Source organism: Meles meles, chromosome 21 (genome assembly GCF_922984935.1).
Source record: "Meles meles chromosome 21, mMelMel3.1 paternal haplotype, whole genome shotgun sequence".
NCBI classification, from domain to species: Eukaryota; Metazoa; Chordata; class Mammalia; order Carnivora; family Mustelidae; genus Meles; species Meles meles.
Window position 1 is genome coordinate 9148579 of NC_060086.1, and position 20336 is coordinate 9168914.

The window sequence follows — 20336 nt, forward strand, 5'->3', positions numbered from 1 at the left end:
TGAGCAGTGAGCCCGATGCGGGGGGGTGGGGGGGGTGTCAATCCCAGGACTCTGGGATCATGACCTGAGCCTAAGGCAGAGGCTTTAACCCACTGAGCCACCCAGGTGCCCCATTGTTTTGGTTTTTTTTTAAGAAAATAAGAGGGGTGCCTGGGTGGCTCGGGTTAAGCCTCTGCCTTTGGCTCAGGTCATGATCTGGGATCAAGCCTCATATAGGCCTCTCTGCTCAGCGCAGAGTCAGCTTCCCCCCTCTCTCTCTCTGCCTGCCTCTCTGCCTACTTGTGATCTCTGTCCAAAAAAAAAAAAAAATCTTAAAAGAAAAGAGAAACTAAAATCACGTTCTTTGTTATGCACAAATCCCATTTATGCACACACCAATTCAATGATATATTAGCAGTAGATGATAGATCTCAGGTATTAGAATTTGGAAGGGACCTTATAGATAATTCGCTTCAATTTCCTGTCAATCTACAGATGGGCGTAGTGACTTTCCAAAAGTCACTTAGAAAACTGGCAGCGTAGGGCCAGAACCCAATTTTATTAATCTCTGGAGCATGTCTGACATCGCTTCCTCTCACTTTTGGCTTCACTTTTCCTCTCACTTTTGGCTAATATGCCTCTTTGTTTTAACTCACGCAGCAAACGTTCATTTGCTTAGTCTCAGTGATGTACAAGGCACCGTCCTAGGCTTGGAGGATACAACCACGAGGTTACAGTCTACGGAGGAGACAGATGGTAGATGATCACTGAAATGACAATTAGCGCTGCTGGCTTGGAAGGGCCATTTGCTAAGAGCAGAACATTTGAGAGGGGACACATTTGGGGAGGAAGATCAAAAGTTTTAAGGTGGGACATGTTAGGTTTGTAGTGCCTAGGAGAAGTGCAGAGAATATTTGGTGGCTGTCTACGCAGGTCTGGGGCTCAGCAGAAGAATATGAGTTGGAATCGAGCCTTGAGAATGAGTGGCGTTTTAGAGCAGATGAAGTCATAAAGAGGTTCAGGGAAAAGACAAGATGGCCTAAAACCAAGCCCTGAGGAACTCCAACATTAGAGGTCAGGCAGAGGAGAACAGGCTGCCAAAGGAGAAGCCAGAGAGCTAACAGGAAAATCAGGAGAATGTGGAGTTCTGGAACCCTAAAGAAAAGAATGTTCCAAAAAGGGAATGGCAAACTCTGTTGAACGCTGCGGAGGGATGAAGCAAGACTGGACTGGGAAGTGTTCATGAGATTAAGTAACGTGGAGGCCATCGGTGACTTTGTCAAGAGCGCTTGCAGTGACTGCTTTGCTTGTAGTGGGCTGAGGGTAAGTAAAAAAGAAAAAAAAAAGGAGGCAGTGGAGATAACCAAAGTGGCCAAAGCTCTGCGAGTCTTGACTTGGAGGGATTGGGGGTAGAAAGGCGGGGCTGCATACGATGAGAGGAGAATCTGAAGTCAAGGTATTTGCGTTGTGTTAGGAGCTACTTTCCAGTAGATGATAATGGGAAGGGTGGGGGCTGGGGGAGGGGAAGGATACAGAAGGGTAGGGGAATGGCCAATGGATGATCAGTTTCTCTGAGAAAGCAGGAGCCCTGGAGCACATGTGGAGAACCTGCTCTCACGGGGCACGGGCCACTTCCTCCTTCCTCTGACTCTCCTTTCTCAGTCTTCTCCTTGGTCCTCTCCGCCTCCTCCAGGCCTCCGTGAACATTGTTTCTCTCAGGATCCCAGCCTCAGCCTCCTTTTCTCACTGGTGCCTTCCTCCATTACTGTGACTGTCCTTGAATTGCTTATACCTCTCAAATCTCCATCTCCGGCTCAGAGTTCTTCCCCACCCCACCCCCGGGTCTAGACTTGGTGTGTGTCTAACTGCAACCTGAGTATCTTCACCTGGTTGCTCACAGACAGTGGCCTGCTGGAGTCAGCTGTGTCTGTTCACACCGACTCACAAGAGCCCAGTGTGCACCTCTCTTCCCAACTCCTTGTTCAGTGAAGTCATTTGGACAGAAGTAACTTTCCATTGTCATGACGGGAGTATTTATTTACACCACGGAAATTGGCAAAGACTTCAGCTCAGGGCTCCCCTTTCCAGAAGAGCTGATTTTTAAACCATTTACTATAGGCCACTGGTCACAGACATGTCACCTTCAGCATATTCAAAGCTGAATTAATCCTCTTCTATCCCATCGCACCCCACCCAACACTACTCTGTCTCCGAATTTCTTGGCCCAGTTAATGGCATCACCGTCCACTCGGGAGCTTCTCACACCCTCATTCCCCATGTCCAGAGATGATCAGCTAGTTAAGATCTAGGCCAAGGGGCGCCTGGGTGGCTCATTGGGTTAAGCCTCTGACTTCAGCTCAGGTCATGGTCTTGGGTCCTGGGATTGAGCCCCACATCGAGCTCCCTGCTCAGCGGGGAGCCTGCTTCCCCCTCCCTCTCTGCCTGCCTCTCTGCCTACTTGTGATCTCTCTCTCTGTCAAATAAATAAATAAAATCTTTAAAAAAAAAAGATCTAGGCCAAGCTGCTATAACAAAGAGTCCCCAAAGTTCGACAGCGTATGAGACAATTTTATTTATTTATTTATAGATTTTATTTATTTATTTCAGAGAGACCATAAGCGGTGGGAAGGGGCAGAGGGAGAAGCAGATTCCCTGCTGAGTAAGAAGCTGGACACAGGGCCCGATCCCAGGACCCTGGGATCATGACCTGAGCCAAAGGCAGATGCTTAACTAACTGAGCCACCCAGGCGCCCCAAGAGACAACTTTAAAATAGATCTTCCAGGACTGTGGGGGCATGTCTGCCGTCCTCAGCACCTAGCTTCCACCTCTGTGTCTAGTATGGCCCGAGCAGCTTTCCACAATCATAACCTGAATTTCATCCACTGGGAAGGGGGCGGGGTGGAAAGCATAAGTTCTTCTGCTCAGAGGTTGGCCAGTTGCAAGGAAGGCTGGGAAATGTAGTCTCTAGCCATATACCCACCTAAAACATGATTAATAAAGAAAGAAGGGAGATGGCCATTGATGTAAGGCTAGCAGTCTGTGTCACTGGTGGATACTTCTTGTCCATGCTACCTGTTGTATATTGCTTCAATCCATCCCTTCCACCATATGCCAAATACTATTACCCTAGTCCTAGCCTATATCCTGGCCTCTAAGTTAGTTCCTCTCTATTCATCTGCCAAATAGCTACCAGACATGCCTTTCTAAAATGCAAATTAAGTCATATAACTTTGTTGTTCAAAACTACGCAGTAGGGCGCCTGCATGGCTCAGTTGGTTAAGCAACTGCCTTCGGCTCAGGTCATGATCCCAGAGTCCCAGGTTCGAGTCCCACATCAGGCTCCCAGCTTCGTGCAGAGTCTGCTTCTCCCTCTGACCTTTTCCCATCTCATGCTCTCTCACTCATTATAAATAAATAAAATCTTTAAAAAAACAAAAAACAAAAAGCATGCAGTAGTTGCCGACTGATTCCATGAGAAGGGCCAAACTTCATGACACACAGGCTGGGTCTTGTCCCCTCCCAGAACGCCTTCCGCCCCGACTCCAAGACACTTCTTTGTCAGCTGGGAAAATTCAGTTCCATTTTCACAGGCTTAGTTTAAACATTGCCTCCCCGGCCACACTGTTGTTTGTGATTCACTGCAATGCTGGCTCCACTCCTATTGCGGCCTTTTCTGGGCACTCGCCACTTTCACTAGGGAGGGGCTCCCTGTGAAGCCAAGACACTTGATTTTTCTGGCAGAGGACTGGGGGAGAGCTCACCGAGCAAGGAATAGACCATCACAAGATGCCAAATCATTTCCAAGGTGTGGGGTCTGAGGGTGCGGGCCCCACCACCTTTCACCTCACTACCAGATGTCCATCTTTGGCCACCCTGAATGTGGGCTTGGAATGTGAGAACTTCCAGATGATTTTGTGGAATTAATTATTTAACCCTCCATCTTCCAGCACAGACATTAAACCCTAGGAGAGTCCCATCAACTTACGTGAGCCATGTTATTCCTAGTGTCTATCAGGCCCCTAGAGAACATTTATGAAATGAATAGAAGCAAGGCAACATTTTCCCCAGGATCAATACTTTTCACACACCACAGTTCAAACCTCAGCTCTGTCATTTACTAGCTGAGTGACCTTGGGCCAGTCACTTAATCTCTCCATGCCTGTTTCCCATACAAAGTGGGGATGATAATCGGGTTGTTACAAGAGCTAAATTACTTAACATTTGTAAAGCACTTACAATGCTTTACATCCAGGCACTGGATGTTTTGTGTTTGCCAAATCAAAATAGAGTTTAAGTATGAAGAGTTGGTCTCTGGCCACTTTTCCAGTCTCATTTCCCCCTGACTCTGGTCTCTGCCACCAGTTCATCTGCAACCCTCCTTCAAGCCTGAGCTCCTGACTCCGTGTATGCCAGAAATGTTCATGTCTCTAGAACTTTGCACATGCTAGTCTCTGTGTGGAAGACCCACCTTGTTCACCAGTGAAACCCTATTCATCCTTCACAATTCAGCTCACACTTCACTTCTAGAAGCTTCCCTGGGCTCTCAGAGACAGGTAGCCCCTCCCTCCTCCAGGCCCTCACTTCCTCCCACTTTCATGCATGTCTGAGCTCCCCATTGCACCAAAACCCCTTGAGAGCAGGGATAGATCTTAGGCATCTTGGTACTCCCATGCCTTGCACAAAGCTGTTTGCTGAATCAATGAGTGGATGGTGAAATGTATTAGTAATCTTTTACCTAAACTACATACATAATGCAACAGAATCATAATACAACAGAATGACCCATGGAAATTGGCCACAGTTCACTGGAAGGTAAATCAAGTCCAGGGGTGTAGTCAGCCAGCTGCAGTTTCTCCACCAACCACGAGAGGAAAATTCAGTTCTCATTACAACACTACCGATTTCTAACTTGTGAATAATAGTAGTAAAGCCTCAAAAACTCCCCAGTGTTGACTTAGGACCAGTGTTTACTGAACAGTCCTGCATGCCCAGCTCTTAACCAGACACTTGATTCTGGCATCAGATTGTGTCCTCATTCCCAGCCATCCTTCAGCTAGGGATGGTGAAGCTTGGACTGGGGCACAGAAGTATTATGAAATAAGGTCATGTCTCAACTGGCTGATCAGAGATGTGAGTTCTAGCTCAGGCTCTGCCCCAGTCGGGTGTGTGACCCAAGACAGGGCTGTGCCTCTGGATGCAGGGGCTGGACCCATTATCAGTGAGGTGTCTCCTGACATGGGCCAATCTCTGAATCTGAAACCCGACTGGGTTAAGGGATGGGTGACGGAGAAGTGAAGCAATGTCATTAAATGTCAACAAAAGGAGAGGGGCAGGCCACGAATAGAATCACTTTCCATTCCAGTGTCCCTGTAAGCCTCACCTCAGCAGCAGCAATAATAATAATAATAATAATTGTGGACGATAAAGAAATGCAGGTGCCAAGAGGTCAAGGGGCTCATCCAGTCATCCAATAACTAAGTCACTCAGGAATATTTCAGTTTCCCCATAGAGTGAGCTTTCTCCCCTACAGCTCACCTCTCCCACTTAAGCCGGGACACCTCTGGTCTGAGGTGCCAGGCCTGGACTCCCAGCCAGCTTTGGGCATGTGAAATGCCATGGTTGCCAATGGGTAATCAATGAGCCATCTTAAACCATCTGTCCTTTGTGGGGGAGGGGTAGGCGAAGGCTCTTCCAGAATGGGCATCTGGCGAGCAGAGGAACTGCTGGGGCATTGGCTTTCACAAGGTACCCTCTTCCTGTGGCATCTATGGTCTTTTGGGAAGGGGGGGCTGAAACCCACCATCCATGGTCTTAGCGCTCCCCCCACCCTCAGCAAGTAGGTGGTAGTGCCCTCAAGACAAACGTATTCACATGCATGTACATACACACGCGCACACACATGCTTATGCACACATACCCTGACACGCATAAACCCATACATTCAGGCACGCATCTACACACATGCTCACGTAAGAGTCTCTCAGCTAAGCCAGGCTGTCGGAGCTGCGCCTTCTCCCCTTTGCTATTAAAACTGCTGTGGAGGTGGTGGCAGGCCAGGAAAAGAGCTGGGGAGAAATAATGAGGGAAGGAAGCTAAAGATGGGTTAGCTGAGCACGGGTACACGTGTATGTATAGGGCCCACGCACCCGGGATGGGAGAGGAAAAGAGGGGCCATTAGAAAGACAAGGGTGCAAAGAAACGGGGGGGGGGGGGGGGAGATGGAGACACACCCCCTCCTGTACCGCTCCTTCTTCCCTTCTTCCTTTCCTTCCTTTGCCCTGTGATTTTATTCAGGCTTGAGTATGGCAGAACCTTGCTCAGGAGCCCGAGAATGGACAACTCTCTAGGACTATGGTGCCCTCTCCTCCACCCCATTTACAAAAGTAAGGGAGCAGGGGCCCCATCAGTCATCCCGCGGCGTCCTGCTCCAGATGGACAAGGTTTCCATCTCTTTCGTACGCCTGCTCTCTACCTGGATATCCCTTGGGGTCAGTCTCAAAAGTCCTTGGCTATCTATCCTCTCCCAAATCTTAAAGTTGCGGTGTCTGCCCCTTTAAAGCAGCAGCCCCCGGTCAGGTTATTGTCTAGCCTTGTAGCCAATCGGCGGCGCCCTTGGGGGCGGGGGATCCGGCCTCCTGATTGGCTACCGCGCGCCCCGCCCCGCCCGGGATCCCGGGAGCTGTCCGGCCGCCTCGGTGCTGATCCCGCCGCCGCCCACGGGCCGTGAGCAACGCTGAGAGGGCATTATGAGCGGGGGCGTCTATGGCGGAGGTGAGCTAGCCTCGGGCTTCAGGCTCCCCAGTCTGTCGCGGCCTCACCGGCAGCCCTGCACCCCGAACCCGCGCGACCTAAGCTCTGGGCACCCCAGGGCCTGTCACCGGCGCTCGAACCGGTTTGGGTCCTGCACCACTCCTACCTTGGTCCTCCCGAGTCGGTCGCTCGCGCGCACTGGATTCACTCTCCACCATCCAACTCACCTCCTCCCGCATCCCCCCTCCGGCCCCTTCTTTCCCGGCAAAGAGAGTGGCCTGAATAAGGCCACCGGGCAAGAAGGGACTCTATAGGCTCGAGCCCTCTCCCAGGACCCCAGACTCCAGGCCGAGCTCCCACCTGCGAAGGTGGCGAAACTGTGTCTCTGCCCTGACCTCCTCTCAGAGCTATCCAGGGCCGGGGAGGGGGTGGGTGTTGGATAGCCGGAGAGTTTGGGAGAAGTCCCCTCATACACCTGTCTCCCTGCACAGATGAGGTGGGGGCGCTGGTCTTTGACATTGGCTCCTTCTCAGTCCGCGCTGGGTACGCTGGGGAGGACTGCCCCAAGGTGAGCTTTTCAGCCCCATTCCCGAGTCCTAGGGGCTCCAGACTCCGCTCCATGCTTCCTAGTGACCCAGGGTTCTCACAACCCAGAGAGAAGCTCTGGAGAGCGGGAATGTGGGAATAAACCCATGGGCGGGCTGAGGACCTTGCTATGGGCCTGGACAGGGGCAGGAGGTTGATCCCTCTTCCTGCCATGTTCCCTCCAGGCTGACTTCCCCACCACGGTGGGGCTGCTGGCCGCGGAGGAGGGGGGCGGGCTGGAGTTGGAGGGGGAGAAAGAGAAGAAAGGGAAGATCTTCCACATCGACACCAACGCCCTGCATGTGCCTCGGGATGGAGCGGAGGTCATGTCGCCCCTCAAGAATGGCATGAGTAAGGAGCCCCCACCCACCGTCTCCCGCCACAGACCCGGAGCCCACACACCACAACCCGGGACACATCACCCCACACCCATGGAGTCTACCTTGCAGCTGCCCACAGCTGCCTGGTTCCCAGCCCAGGGGCCCGACAGATACCTAGGAAGGGGGGATTTCTGCTGGAACTGATCTCACTTCCCCTCCCCTGGACTTGGCCTCCCTCCTTGCTTTGCTTCCTGTCCCTGGACCCCTGCTGGCCCAACCTCATCTCTCCATGCTGGTCTCCTGGCCCCAGTTGAGGACTGGGAATGCTTCCGTGCCATTCTGGATCATACCTACAGTAAACACGTCAAGTCTGAGCCCAACCTGCACCCAGTGCTCATGTCCGAGGCCCCGGTAAGTGCCTCACCCAAACCCCAGTCCTGCCCCAGGGGCTCCCTGCCTCCTTTCTGCCATTCACTTCCCTTCCCCACCCTTAAAGCATCTGCCATCCATCATCACTCCACTTAACTTTTCGGACTTTTCTTCCAACTCCATCACCTTCAAATACTTTTTTCCTCTCTGGTTTTAGTCTTTATCCCTCTCCCTCCTCCTGTTCTATCCATTCATATCTTTTACACATTCTGGCTTATTTACTGCTGTTTCTCTCCTCCCCCCACCAAAGTCCTTTTTGGACCTTTTAACTTAAAAATTTTGCCAATGTTATATATGTATATAACCAGTTTGCTTTATAAACTGTGTTAAGGAAAGATCTACTATTCATATCCCCTTCATTCCATTCCCCTTTTCCAGAGGCACCTGCTTTTCTTTTAGATAAGTTTTGTCATGTTCTTCCATATCTCTAAATATCACACTCAAAATGCTGCTTATGGATTTTACAGTTTCAGGCATTGGTGTCCCACCGTAGAAAATCGGTAGAATGTTGGGACTCTTGATTTTGGCTCAGGTCATGATCTCAGGGTCCTGAGATTGAGCCCCACCTGCGGCTTCATGCTGAGCTGGATCCTGCTTAGGATATTCATATTCTCTCTCTCTCTCTCTCTGCCTATGCCTCTCCTCCACCTTGGGCATGTGCATGCTAAGAAAGAAAGAGAAAGGAAGGAAGGAAAGAAGGAAGGAAGGAAGGAAACCTTGAGCTCTCTTTCCTCCTTCAGCTCACACCACACACTTCTCTCATTCCCCAGCTTTAAATATGGTTTTATTTTAGATTTTCTAAAAATCATTTTCTAGGGCACCTGGGTGGCTCAGTTAGTTAAGCGGCTGCCTTCAGCTCAGGTCATGATTCCAGGGTCCTGGGATCAAGCCCCGCATCAGGCTCCCTGCTTAGCAGAGAGTCTGCTTCTCTCTCTCCCTCTGCCTGCCACTCTGCTTACTTGTGCTCTCTCTTTATCGCTCTGTCAAATAAATAAATAAATAAAATCTTTTTAAAAAGTTATAAAAAATCATTTTCTGTATTTACACAGTTATGGTTATGTATGCTAATCAGGTCTGGGATGGGCAATAAACTACCCTCACTTCTCTTTCCTGCACAGCTATTTTTCCTAGAACTGAATATTGTGCTGGTTTTTATTTTGCTTAGCTTTCTATTTACTTAATATGACCCTAAATTATTCATCTGCTTATTACTTATCTGTTTATATTGTCTATATCCTTTCTCAAAACATTAACTCCATTAGATTTTCTATCAATTTCATCTTCTTGAAGAAGTCTCTCCAAAGACCCACTGATTTGCCCCACCTTGGACTTGTTCCCTTCTACACAAAGGACATAGCTCTCATCCTGACATCTCTCTTCACCTTCACCTTAAGGCATCCTTTCACCTCCCTCCTATGCTAGAGGTCCTATTTCTTGTATCTCATTACTCCTTTTCTTGATGTACTCCCTTGTTTTCCTGGAGCACATCCTCTAGTAACTGCCTTAGAAAGGGGTGCCTGGGTGGCTCAGTGGGTTAAAGCCTCTGCCTTCGGCTCAGGTCACGATCCCAGGGTCCTGGGATCAAGCCCCACATTGGGCTCTCTGTGAAGCAGAGAGCCTGCTTCCCTTCCTGCCTCTCTGCCTACTTGTGATCTCTGTCAAATAAATAAATAAAATCTTTTTTTAAAAAAAGAAAGAAAGGTCATGAGAAGTAAAATTTTTAAAACCTTGTATGTCTGTCCTTGATTGATACCTTAGCTAGGTATAACATTCCAGATTGGAAGTAGTTTTTCTTTAAAATCTTGAAGGTACTTCTAGCACCTATTGTTGCCATCAAGAAGGCAGAGCTATCTAATTCCTGATCTTTTGGCATAATGTTTTTCTTTGTGAAAGTTTATAGAGTTTTCACTTTGTGTTCAGTGTTGTACAATTTCTCCATATTGTATTGTTTAATTTTCATCCATTGCTCTAAAAACTCAATATGTTCCTTCAATCTGAAAACCTATGTCTTTCAATTCTGTGAAAAAAGTAAGTCAGTAATTATTCAATTAAGTAGTTTTTATTATTTATTTGATGATATATTTCTTTTTTAAAAAATATTTTATTTATTTATTAGACAGAGAGAGACAGCAAAAACAGAAACAGAGCAGAAACAGAAGAGGGAGAAGCAGACTTCCTGCTGAGCAGGGAGCCCAATGTGGGGCTTGATCCCAGGACCCTGGGATCATGACCCGAGCCAAAGGAAGACACTTAACAACTGAGCCACCCAGGCACCCCTTGGTGATATATTTCTCTCAATATTCTCTGTTCTGTCTTTTGGAAAATATCATTTGGATTTTGCACCTCCTGAACTGGTCCTCTCATTTCCTTATCTTATTTTCTTGTGTTTTCCTTCCTTTTCTCTTTTCCTCTAATTACCAAGATATTCCCTCACTTTATTTTCAGCCCTTCTATTGATTTTTTCATCTCTCCTCCTGTATTTTCAATTTCCAAGAGCTCTTTTTGTTCCACGAATATTACTTTTTAGGACATCCAGTCCTTCCTTCATGGATGCAGTATAATGTGTTTTCTCAGAATAATATTAGTTTTGTTTCTGTTTTGGGGAGTTTTCATTTCCCTGCATGATCTCTGTTCTTCGAAATTGCTTTTTCCCCCTGCCCTTTCTGGGAGGTCTCTATCTCATTTGTAAGACTTTTCTCAGATTTCTGAGAAATCGTTGGTTGCGTGCTTATGTTTGCAAGCGGGGGACTGAAACACTGGTTGGAAGCTCTGTGGGATGGGGCACTCGTTGACTGTCATGATAAAAGATGTTGCTATAGGATGACTTGCCTGGGATGTTAGGCAGCCTCTGATAACTGGCATCTTTAGATCTCTGATGTAACCCATGGGAGAAGACTTGTACCCTACAGACAGGACTGGCCATCCCCTTTCTGGGAGCCAAGTGAGGGAATAGGGCTGAGGTTATCACCATTTAATATGCATGGAATCACTTACTTCTCCTGTTTTAAGTATAGTGTCTTCACTCCTGACTGTGTCAAGTGTCTCACCAGGACAGAGACCCTCAGTTTTACTCTAGGGAATAAACTTCCAGTCTTCTGCAGAGTTTGGAGTGGATACTATCCCAGTGACATGGTACTGGGGAGAGAGTTTTGGGAGCTGTCACTTGAATGGCTTTAAAAAATCTTATTTTATTCTATTTATTTTTCTTAAAGATTTTATTTATTTATTTGACAGACAGAGATCACAAGTAGGCAGAGAGGCAGAGAGAGAGAGAGGAAGAAGCAGGCTCCCCGCTGAGCAGAGAGCTTGATGCGGGGCTCAATCCTAGGACCCTGGGATCATGACCTGAGCCGAAGGCAGAGGCTTTAACCTACTGAGCCACCCAGGTGCCCCTAAACAATCTTATTTTAGCTTGCCCTTGACCTTAACTGCCACAGGTACCCAAAACTACCAATTTCTGAACCCTCTGAGGATTCTACAGTTTGACACAGGTTGTTTCTGGCTTTTTCCACTACCAGCTTAGGAGTCTGTGTTCTTGAATCTATTAAGTCAGTTACCACTTAAGTATCCGATTTCCAACCTTCAAAACTATGTTGCTGTTTTTTCCTTCCTTATTTTTCCCAAACCTTGAGGGTGTCTATCTCTTCTTCCCTCTCTTTTTTGAGGTAAAATTCACACAACAGAAAATTAACTTTTTTGGGGCGCCTGGGTGGCTCAGTGGGTTAAGCCACTGCCTTTGGCTCAGGTCATGATCTCAGGGTCCTGGGATCGAGCCCCGCATCGGGCTCTCTGCTCAGCGGGAAGCCTGCTTCCTCCTCTCTCTCTCTCTGCCTGCCTCTCTGCCTACTTGTGATCTCTCTCTGTGTGTCAAATAAATAAATAAAAAAAATCTTTAAAAAAAAAAGAAAATTAACTTTTTTAATGTTAACAATTCAGTGGCATGTAATACATTCACTATGTTGTGTAGCCATCATCTTTATCTAGTTCCCCAACATTTTCATCACCCCAAAAGAAAGTACATTTTCTTTTCTTTTTTTAAGATTCTATTTATTTATTTGAAAGAGAGAGAGGTCACAAGTAGGCAGAGAGGCAGGCAGAGAGAGGGGGGGAAGCAGGCTCCCAGCTGAGCAGAGAGCCCGATGCAGGACTCGATCCCAGGACCCTGAGATCATGACCTGAGCCAAAGGCAGAGACTTAACCCACTGAGCCACCCAGGTGCCCCAGAAAGTACATTTTCATTAGCCAGTTTCTCTCTACTCTCCCTCCCCTTGGCAACCATCAGTCTGGTTTGTGTCTCAATGACTGTATCTATTCTGGATCTTTCTTATAAATGGAATCATACAACATGTGACTTCTCATGTCTGTATTCTTTCACTTAGCATAATATTTTCAAGGTTCATCCATGCTGTAGCATGGATTCAGTATTTTATTCTGTTTCATGGCTGAGTAACATTCCATTGTATGGCTATACCACAATTTGTTTTTTCCAATTTATCCACTCGTGGATTTTTGGGTTGTTTCCATCTGTGGCTGTTGTGGACAGTGCTGTTTTGAATAGTTGTGTATGTGGATTTGTTTCAGTACCTGTTTTCAGTTATTTTGGATATATAACTAGGAGTGGAATTGCTGGGTCATATGGAATTCTGGTAAATGGTAAAACTTTTTGAGAAACTGATTGTTTTCCATAGTGGCTGAACAATTTCACCTTCCCACAGCAATGTCCAAGGGTTTCAGTGTTTCTATGTCCTTCTTTTTTCCTTAATTATTATCAACACTCTAGTGGGTATGAAGTGGTATCTCATTGTGCTTTCAAATTTCATATCCCTAATGGCTAACAATGTTGAGCATCTTCTCATGTGCTGGTTGGCTTTCGTGGCTTTGTATCTTTTTTTTTTTAAGATTCCCTAATTTATTTTAGAGAGAGAGAGCACAAGCAGGAGGGGCAGAGGGAGAGGGAGAGAGAATCTTGAGCAGATTCTGCGCTGAGTACAGAGCCTGATGAGGGGCTTGATCTCACAACTATGAGATCACGACCTGAGCCAAAACCAAGAGTCAGACACTTAACCAACTGCACAACCCTGGCACCCTGCCCCCCTGTTTTAAAAAGTAACCTCTATGCCCAATGTAGGGCTCGAATTCATGACTCCAAGATCAAGAGTTGCGTACTTTACCAACTGAGCCAGCCAGGTGCTATGGGTTTATATCTTTTTTAATTGCACCCCCTTTTAAAATTTTTACTTATTTATTTGAGAGAGAGACAGAGAGAGAGAAAGCACGAGTGGGGGAAAGGCAGAGGGAGAGGCAGACTTCCCACTGAGCAGAGAGCCTGATGCAGGGCTCGATCCCAGGACTCTGAGATCATGACCTGAGCCGAAGGCAGATGCTTAACTGACTGAGTCCCCCAGGTGCCCCTAAATTACCCCTTTATTATACTTTTGCTGGAATCTTGGAAGAGGATAACATTGGATGTTTTAATTCAATCCACAATTCCTACCAGAAATCCTCTTCCCCGCTTTCTTGCCTCTGAGGAAGAGAGGGATAAACTGGAGGCTGAAAGGAGTCAAAGTATATATGGTACAATAATGAATGGTGGCCAGAAGTCAAGAGACTATGACTCTACCAAGCTCTACCAAGGGCTTTGTGTGTGAACTTGGTCAAGTCACTCTCCCTGAGTTTTGATTTCTCCAGCTGGGTTTGGATTGTAACCTTTAAAATTCTTCATAGCTCTCACACTCTACAGGTCTGTGTAGATCAAGAGGCTTGATCTCTGTCCCCAGTCCAAGTGTGTGTGTGTGTGTGTGTGTGTGTGTGTGTGTGTGTGTGCATGAGCATCTGTGCCTCTCCCTTTTTGAAGCCTCCCCTCCTGCACTTTCTCCCCAGTGGAACACACGGGCCAAGCGGGAGAAGCTGACTGAGCTGATGTTCGAGCAGTACAACATTCCTGCCTTCTTCTTATGCAAGACGGCTGTGCTCACCGCGTATCCTCTGGCAGGAGCTGCTCTGGCTGGGTGGAGGGCCTGGGTGGGGACTGCAGTGTGCCGAGCGGGAGGCTGGACCTGATTCTGTGGAGATAGCGTCCTGGAGGGGCAGACACCCACCTTGTACCCCATTAGTGCAGAAGGGCCCCTGTGAGCTAAGTGCCTTTGACCCTGGGGTGGCCAGATCAGCAGCTCTTTCCTATTCCTTGGATCGGGCTGAACCGGGGTGGGGAGTGGGGGTGGGGGAGAGTGGGACCACATTGACAGCACGGGCTGGGACTGGAGAGAACAGGGAGAAATATCTAACATTGAGGAGTTTCCTCCACAAACAGCCAATCAGCATTCATTTTTTAAAAGTCTCTGCCTTGCGCTGACCCCTGTGCTAGGCGCTGGGGCAATAGGGCCCCTCATCCCAGGGAGCCCACAGAGCACTGAACAAAGACTAAAAAGAAACTGGGAGCGCAGAAGGAAGGAAAAAGAGGAAGAAGCTGTGATTCACACAGGGAAGAAGAGACAGGGGCCTCAGGAACTTTTCTCCAGTGACGGGTCATGCCAGAATGAGAGATTTGCAGACCGTGGAGGGGCTGGACCAGGAAAGCAGAGAGTGACCAGGCCAGACCTGAGCCCCAGTCCCCTCGCTTGCTGCTGCTATCTCTTTGACCTACCCATCCCACACCAGCTTTGCAAACGGACGTTCCACGGGCCTGGTGCTGGACAGTGGGGCCACCCACACCACAGCCATCCCAGTACATGATGGCTACGTCCTGCAACAAGGTGGGGGCCTCAACAGGGGTCGGGGATGCTTTGGTTGGCGGCAGGGGTGGGGGATCCAGCCCCTAACACCCCCTCCCTTTCCAGGCATCGTCAAGTCACCCCTGGCAGGGGACTTCATCTCCATGCAATGCCGGGAGCTCTTCCAGGAAATGGCCATTGACATCATCCCACCTTACATGATTGCAGCAAAGGTGGGGTCTCCGGGGAGTCTTGGGCACTCACCCTATGACTGTTGACCCACTGACCCGCTAGATATCAGAGCAGGGAGAGAACCCTGGGTCCAGTTCCTTAATTTACAACCGAGGCATCGGAGATCGGACAGGCTGAAGGATGTGGCCAAGGTCATACAGCCAGCTGGTAGCAGGATGTATGAGGGCAAGTGGGATAGACCCAGGTTCAAAGTCTGCCCTTGCCATATGAGTGCAGTGCCACCCAGAGCAGGAGATCAAAGCTCCCCGCAGCTCGGTTCCTTCCCCTGCGAAGTGGCATTAACAGCATACGAGTGCTGAGACGCTGCCCGCGGGCGGGGGTCCACCCTGGACCCCCACATGGAACATGGCTCAGGAAAAGGCTGCTGCTTTAAGGTTCTGGTCTCCCACTGTATTCCCCGTGCCCTCCGCTTTCTCTGGCTGGGGCCTTTCAGACCAGCCGTCCCTGCTGCATGAGTGGCGGACATGGGGACAGGCTCTCCCTGTTCTCTCTGTTTTGACAGGGAAGGAGGAGAGACCCCTTTTGCAGGCAACAGAGCAAAGAACTCGGTGCCTGTTAGCGGCAGCAGCACAGGTGTGGTGGGGGTGGGCTGGACAGGGGTGGAGTGGGGAAGGGTGCTCAGAGGCTTTGTGCCCCACAGGAACCCGTACGGGAGGGCGCCCCTCCCAACTGGAAGAAGAAGGAGAAGCTCCCCCAGGTTTCCAAGTCCTGGCATAACTACATGTGCAACGTGAGGAGAGAGCCCCCCGACAGAGCCCCAGGCCCTCCCCAGCTCCTAGGCCCCTGCCATGAGTAGACGGGAGGGGACAGGGAGACCTGGCAGGTGGGCAGCTTGGGGATGCTGCGGAGGGAGCCCGGGCCCTGACCAGCTCCCTGGGTCCTCAGGAGGTGATTCAGGACTTCCAGGCCTCTGTGCTGCAGGTCTCAGACTCTCCCTACGACGAGCAGTAAGTGGCACCCCTGGCCCAGGGGTGGGGAAGAGGGCAGGCCTGGGACTCTGGGGGTGCCTCTGGTCCTCTGAGAGCACCCCAGGCAGAGTCTCTCTCTTTCCTGGGCAGGGTGGCCGCACAGATGCCCACAGTGCACTACGAGATGCCCAACGGCTACAACACAGACTACGGCGCTGAGCGGCTCCGCATTCCCGAGGGCCTCTTTGATCCCTCCAACGTCAAGGTTGGCCCCGTGGGGAGGGTAACGGGTAGGGGCTGGTTGGATTCCCCAGAGGCCAGCGTGTGTGGGTTGGGGGTGGCTGGGAAGGATCCCTGGGGCCTGGGGAGAGAGGGCAGAGGCCCCAAACCCCAGGTCACCTTTCTCGGCAGGGCCTGTCGGGGAACACCATGCTGGGTGTGGGCCACGTGGTGACCACCAGCATCGGCATGTGTGACATCGACATCCGCCCGGTGAGGCCCGAGTCTGTGTCTGGGCAGCGGGACCCGGGAGCCGCGGGGAGACTGGCAGGGGCCGGGCCCTGAAGGTGCGCTCCTCTCGGCTCCCAGGGCCTGTATGGTAGTGTCATTGTCACCGGCGGGAACACACTGCTCCAGGGCTTCACCGACAGGCTCAACCGAGAGCTTTCCCAGAAGACCCCGCCGGTAGGGGCCCACCCCGACCAGGGTCCTGGCTTAGCTCTCCGGGACCCCATCCTTCCTCCTTCCCCAATAGCAAGGCTTCTGGACACCAGAGCAGACCCCTCCCCCTGTGGCTTCCCAGACTTCCCCGCTTCCAGCCCTGTCCCTTCCCGGAACCCAGGTGTCCGCTTCCCCCAGCCCCTCTTTCCCCCTAGAGCATGCGGCTGAAGCTCATCGCCAGCAACAGCACCATGGAGCGCAAGTTCAGCCCTTGGATCGGGGGCTCCATCTTGGCCTCACTGGTGAGAGGGAAGGGGCCCTGGCTGTGGGAAAGGGGCAGGCCCACACAACCCCGTCCCTAGCCCACCTCCATATTCGTTCATTCAACAAATATTTATTTATTTAAAGATTTTGTTTATTTGACGGACAGAGATCACAAGTAGGCAGAGAGGCAGGCAGAGAGAAGGGGAAGCAGGCTCCCTGCTAAGCAGAGAGCCTGATGCAGGCTCGATCCCAGGACCCTGGGATCAGGGCCTGAGCTGAAGGCAGAGGCTTTAACCCACTGAGCCACCTAGGCGCCCCAACAAATATTTATTTTTGAGAAAGAGTAGTTAGTGTTCCCGGAAGGGTGACTCTGCCATCGGGACAAATCAGAGAGCAGAAGGACAGGAAGGTGGAGAGAGGTGGGGGTTGAGACCGTGGCTGAGGCTCCCACTGTACTAAGCAGAGGGAACACACTGAAGGTTTGGGGCGAGGAAGAAGCGTGACAGTCCCAGTCGTGTTTGGGAAGACTACATCGGGCATGAGTCTCTGGAGATCAGGGTGTGAGCTGGATACGGGGGGACCTTGCGAGGAGGCTCCTTCCATTGTCCCGGAGTCACGGAGTGAGCAGCAGTGAGGGACCGGGGTGGTGGGTAAGAGGCAGAGAGAGAAGGAGACAGGCAGGCTGGTTCTGGGGCAGTAGGTGGGGAGTTCTGTCCGGGCCTGCTCTTGGGCACAGGTAAGACACCGAGCGGGAGCTGGAGGTGAAAACTTCATCTCACAGCGTCAGTCACCCCGAGGGGACAGCGGGGCCGTGACAAAGCGGGAAGGACATGTCCTAGAGGGGCAGCCCCCAGGGAGACAGACAAGCGTCAGAAATACAGGAAGCTGGGGGGCCTGGGGGGCTCAGTGGGTTAAAGCCTCTGCCTTCGGCTCAGGTCATGGTCTCAGGGTCCTGGGATGGAGCCCCACATCGGGTTCTCTGCTCAGCAGAGATAATATATAAATAAATAATAAAATCTTTAAGGAAAAAAAAAATACAGGAAGCTGACAATGTGAAGTCAGCTGGCGGCCGGGAACCTGTCAGCCATACAGTTCCTGTGGCGCCACCTGCATGCCCGACCTAGTCCCCGCTCCAGGGCCAGGCTGTTAAAGTGTGGCCTTGTTCCTTCAAGGGAGGACCTGATCTAGTTCAAGGGTCACGAAGGGCCTCCTAAGGAGCATTCAGGCTGAGATGGGAGACTGAGTAAGAACTCTCGAGGCAAAGAGGGAGAGACGGCGCCTGGGCCACGGAAAGAGGCAGGCAAGACCAAGGCGATGGGCAGACGCGGTCGGACCGGAGGTCAGAAGCTCACCGGGGCAGCCGAGTGGAGAGCGGCTTGAACAGGGTTGCTGTGGTCTCCACTGTGACGGGGGCTTTGACAGAGCAGTGCATGTCAGGCTGTGGAACCTGGAGCTCATCACAGGTCCAACGGACAGGAAGCGGGCAGCATTTGGGTACAAGAAGATAGAGGGAAGGAGCCTCGTATGATACCCAGGGTGCTAGCTCCTGGCAGTTCTGTCCAACAGGAATGTAATGCGAGCCACATATCCAACTTTAAATTTTCCAGTAGCCGTATTTTAAAGGAGCCCCAAGAATCAGGAGAAATTAAGTTTAAAGAGTATACTTTATTTGGGATGCCTGGCTGGCTCAGCTGGTAGAGATGCGACTCTTGATCTAGGGCTTGTGAGTTCGAGCCCCATGTTGGGTGTAGAGATTACTTAAAAACGGAGTCAGCCAGATGTCCCTCCTTTAAAAAAAAAAAAAAAAAAACCTTTAAAAAATGCACCTTATTTATATCCAAAATGTTATCATTTCAATATGTGATCCATATAAAAATGAGATTTTTAAAAATATTTTATTTATTTGACAGACAAATCACAAGTAGGCAGAGAGAGAGAGTGGGGGGGGGGGAAGCATGCTCCCCGCTAAGCAGAGAACCCTACGCGGGCTCGATCCCAGGACCCTGAGATCATGACCTGAGCCGAAGGCAGAGGCTTTAACCCACTGAGCCACCCCGACACCCCTAAAAATGAGATTTTTACATTCTCTTTCCTGGACTTAGTCTTCAGTATCCATTGTGTGTTTTATAACTGTAGAGCACATCTCAATTCCGACTAGCCACCTTCAGGTGCCCCGTGACCACTGATGGGCCAGCGCTAGTGTAGGAGGTGAGAAAGACCACCGGAGCAGGTCTGGGGCAGGCCTGGGGGAGCTCAGTGGTACACATGCTGAGTTTGCGGTCCTGAGGGACTCAGAAGGAAGTGTCCAAAGACGGCTGAGTATTTGGGTTTAGTATTCGGGTTCAGCAACGGGAGGTTGAGGGAGGGGTGGAGTTTTAGTGCCTGAGCAGAAGTCCCAGGAGTGGATGAGCTGGTTCAGGTCGGCTTGGACTGTGAGCCCAGGAGAGAAGGAGGGACAGTACCAGGGACCGAGACACCAGCTTTCAGGAAGAGAGGAAGCAACCATCAAAGAAGGGGCCGTCTGAGATGCCCAGCACAAGAGACCCTCAAGGGGCAAGTTCAAAGTGGGGGGTGGCATGCAGAGTAAAGACAAGTCCAGTGAGGGCAGAGGAAAGATTCTTCTTGGGAATGCAGGAGACTGGACAAGTTTGTAAGGCCCGATGGAGTGACAGGTACACGAGGAACTGGGGCGCGGGGAGGCTGGTTGGCCTGAGGCTGTAAGCTCCACTACCCAGCTCTAGCCCAGCGCAGGGCCAAGGGCAGAGGGATGTGCCATAAATACTTGTTGAATGAATGAATGAACGTCATGACTGAACAACATGAGCGGGGGTATTCACGCTCTGAATTTGAAGGAGGGCTGGGAGGCTTGGGGAGGTCCCTGCGGGGCGGAAAGGCCGGGGTCAGAGGGCAGGAGAAGGGTTTCCAAGGGGCTGGGCCTGCACGGTGGAAATTGGGAGGGCGCGACCCCCCCCCTTCCTCCAGGGACGTCCTGATGGACTTTGTCGTCCCCCCATCTCCCGCTCCCAGGGCACTTTCCAGCAGATGTGGATCTCCAAGCAGGAATATGAGGAGGGAGGGAAGCAGTGCGTGGAACGGAAGTGCCCCTGAGGGCGCCCCCTCAACACCCACACGTCCGCCGGCCGCCTGCCGCCTGCAGAGGTGGGGTAGGGGACGCCAAAGGCGGGGAGAGGGTTTCCCGGCTCCGCCTCCGCCGGCGTAGATCAAAGCCCCCACCCCCATGCCCTCGTCTCTTCCCCTCCCTTCCCGTCCGCTTAGATTGTGATGTTTCTGGGTTGAAAGGAGTAAAAATGTTTTAAGAAAACAAAGTTTGGCCTCCTTGGGCCGGGGGTGGGGTGGCGGGAGTGGGGACGGGGGCTGGGGGGAGGCGAGGCTAGAGCTACGCCTACGTCCCTTGGTGATCCCGCGGTGGGCGCCGGGGCAAAGTCTGCGGGCCGGGGCAGAGCCCCGGGAGCCACAG

The 20336-nt window shown here is 50.8% G+C and overlaps 1 protein-coding gene across 1 annotated transcript; it reads left to right on the plus strand.

The window, feature by feature from the left end:
• The first annotated feature begins 6658 nt into the window (after positions 1 to 6658).
• On the plus strand, positions 6659 to 20155 carry ACTL6B (actin like 6B). Its single transcript, XM_045993659.1, has 14 exons — positions 6659 to 6751; positions 7222 to 7298; positions 7501 to 7666; positions 7946 to 8046; positions 13945 to 14042; positions 14722 to 14816; positions 14901 to 15007; positions 15667 to 15756; positions 15912 to 15973; positions 16085 to 16199; positions 16346 to 16426; positions 16523 to 16618; positions 16810 to 16896; positions 19886 to 20155. The coding sequence occupies exons 1-14, from the start codon at positions 6727 to 6729 to the stop codon at positions 19964 to 19966; spliced, it is 1281 nt and encodes a 426-aa protein (XP_045849615.1). The 5' UTR covers positions 6659 to 6726; the 3' UTR covers positions 19967 to 20155.
• Positions 20156 to 20336: the final 181 nt, after the last annotated feature.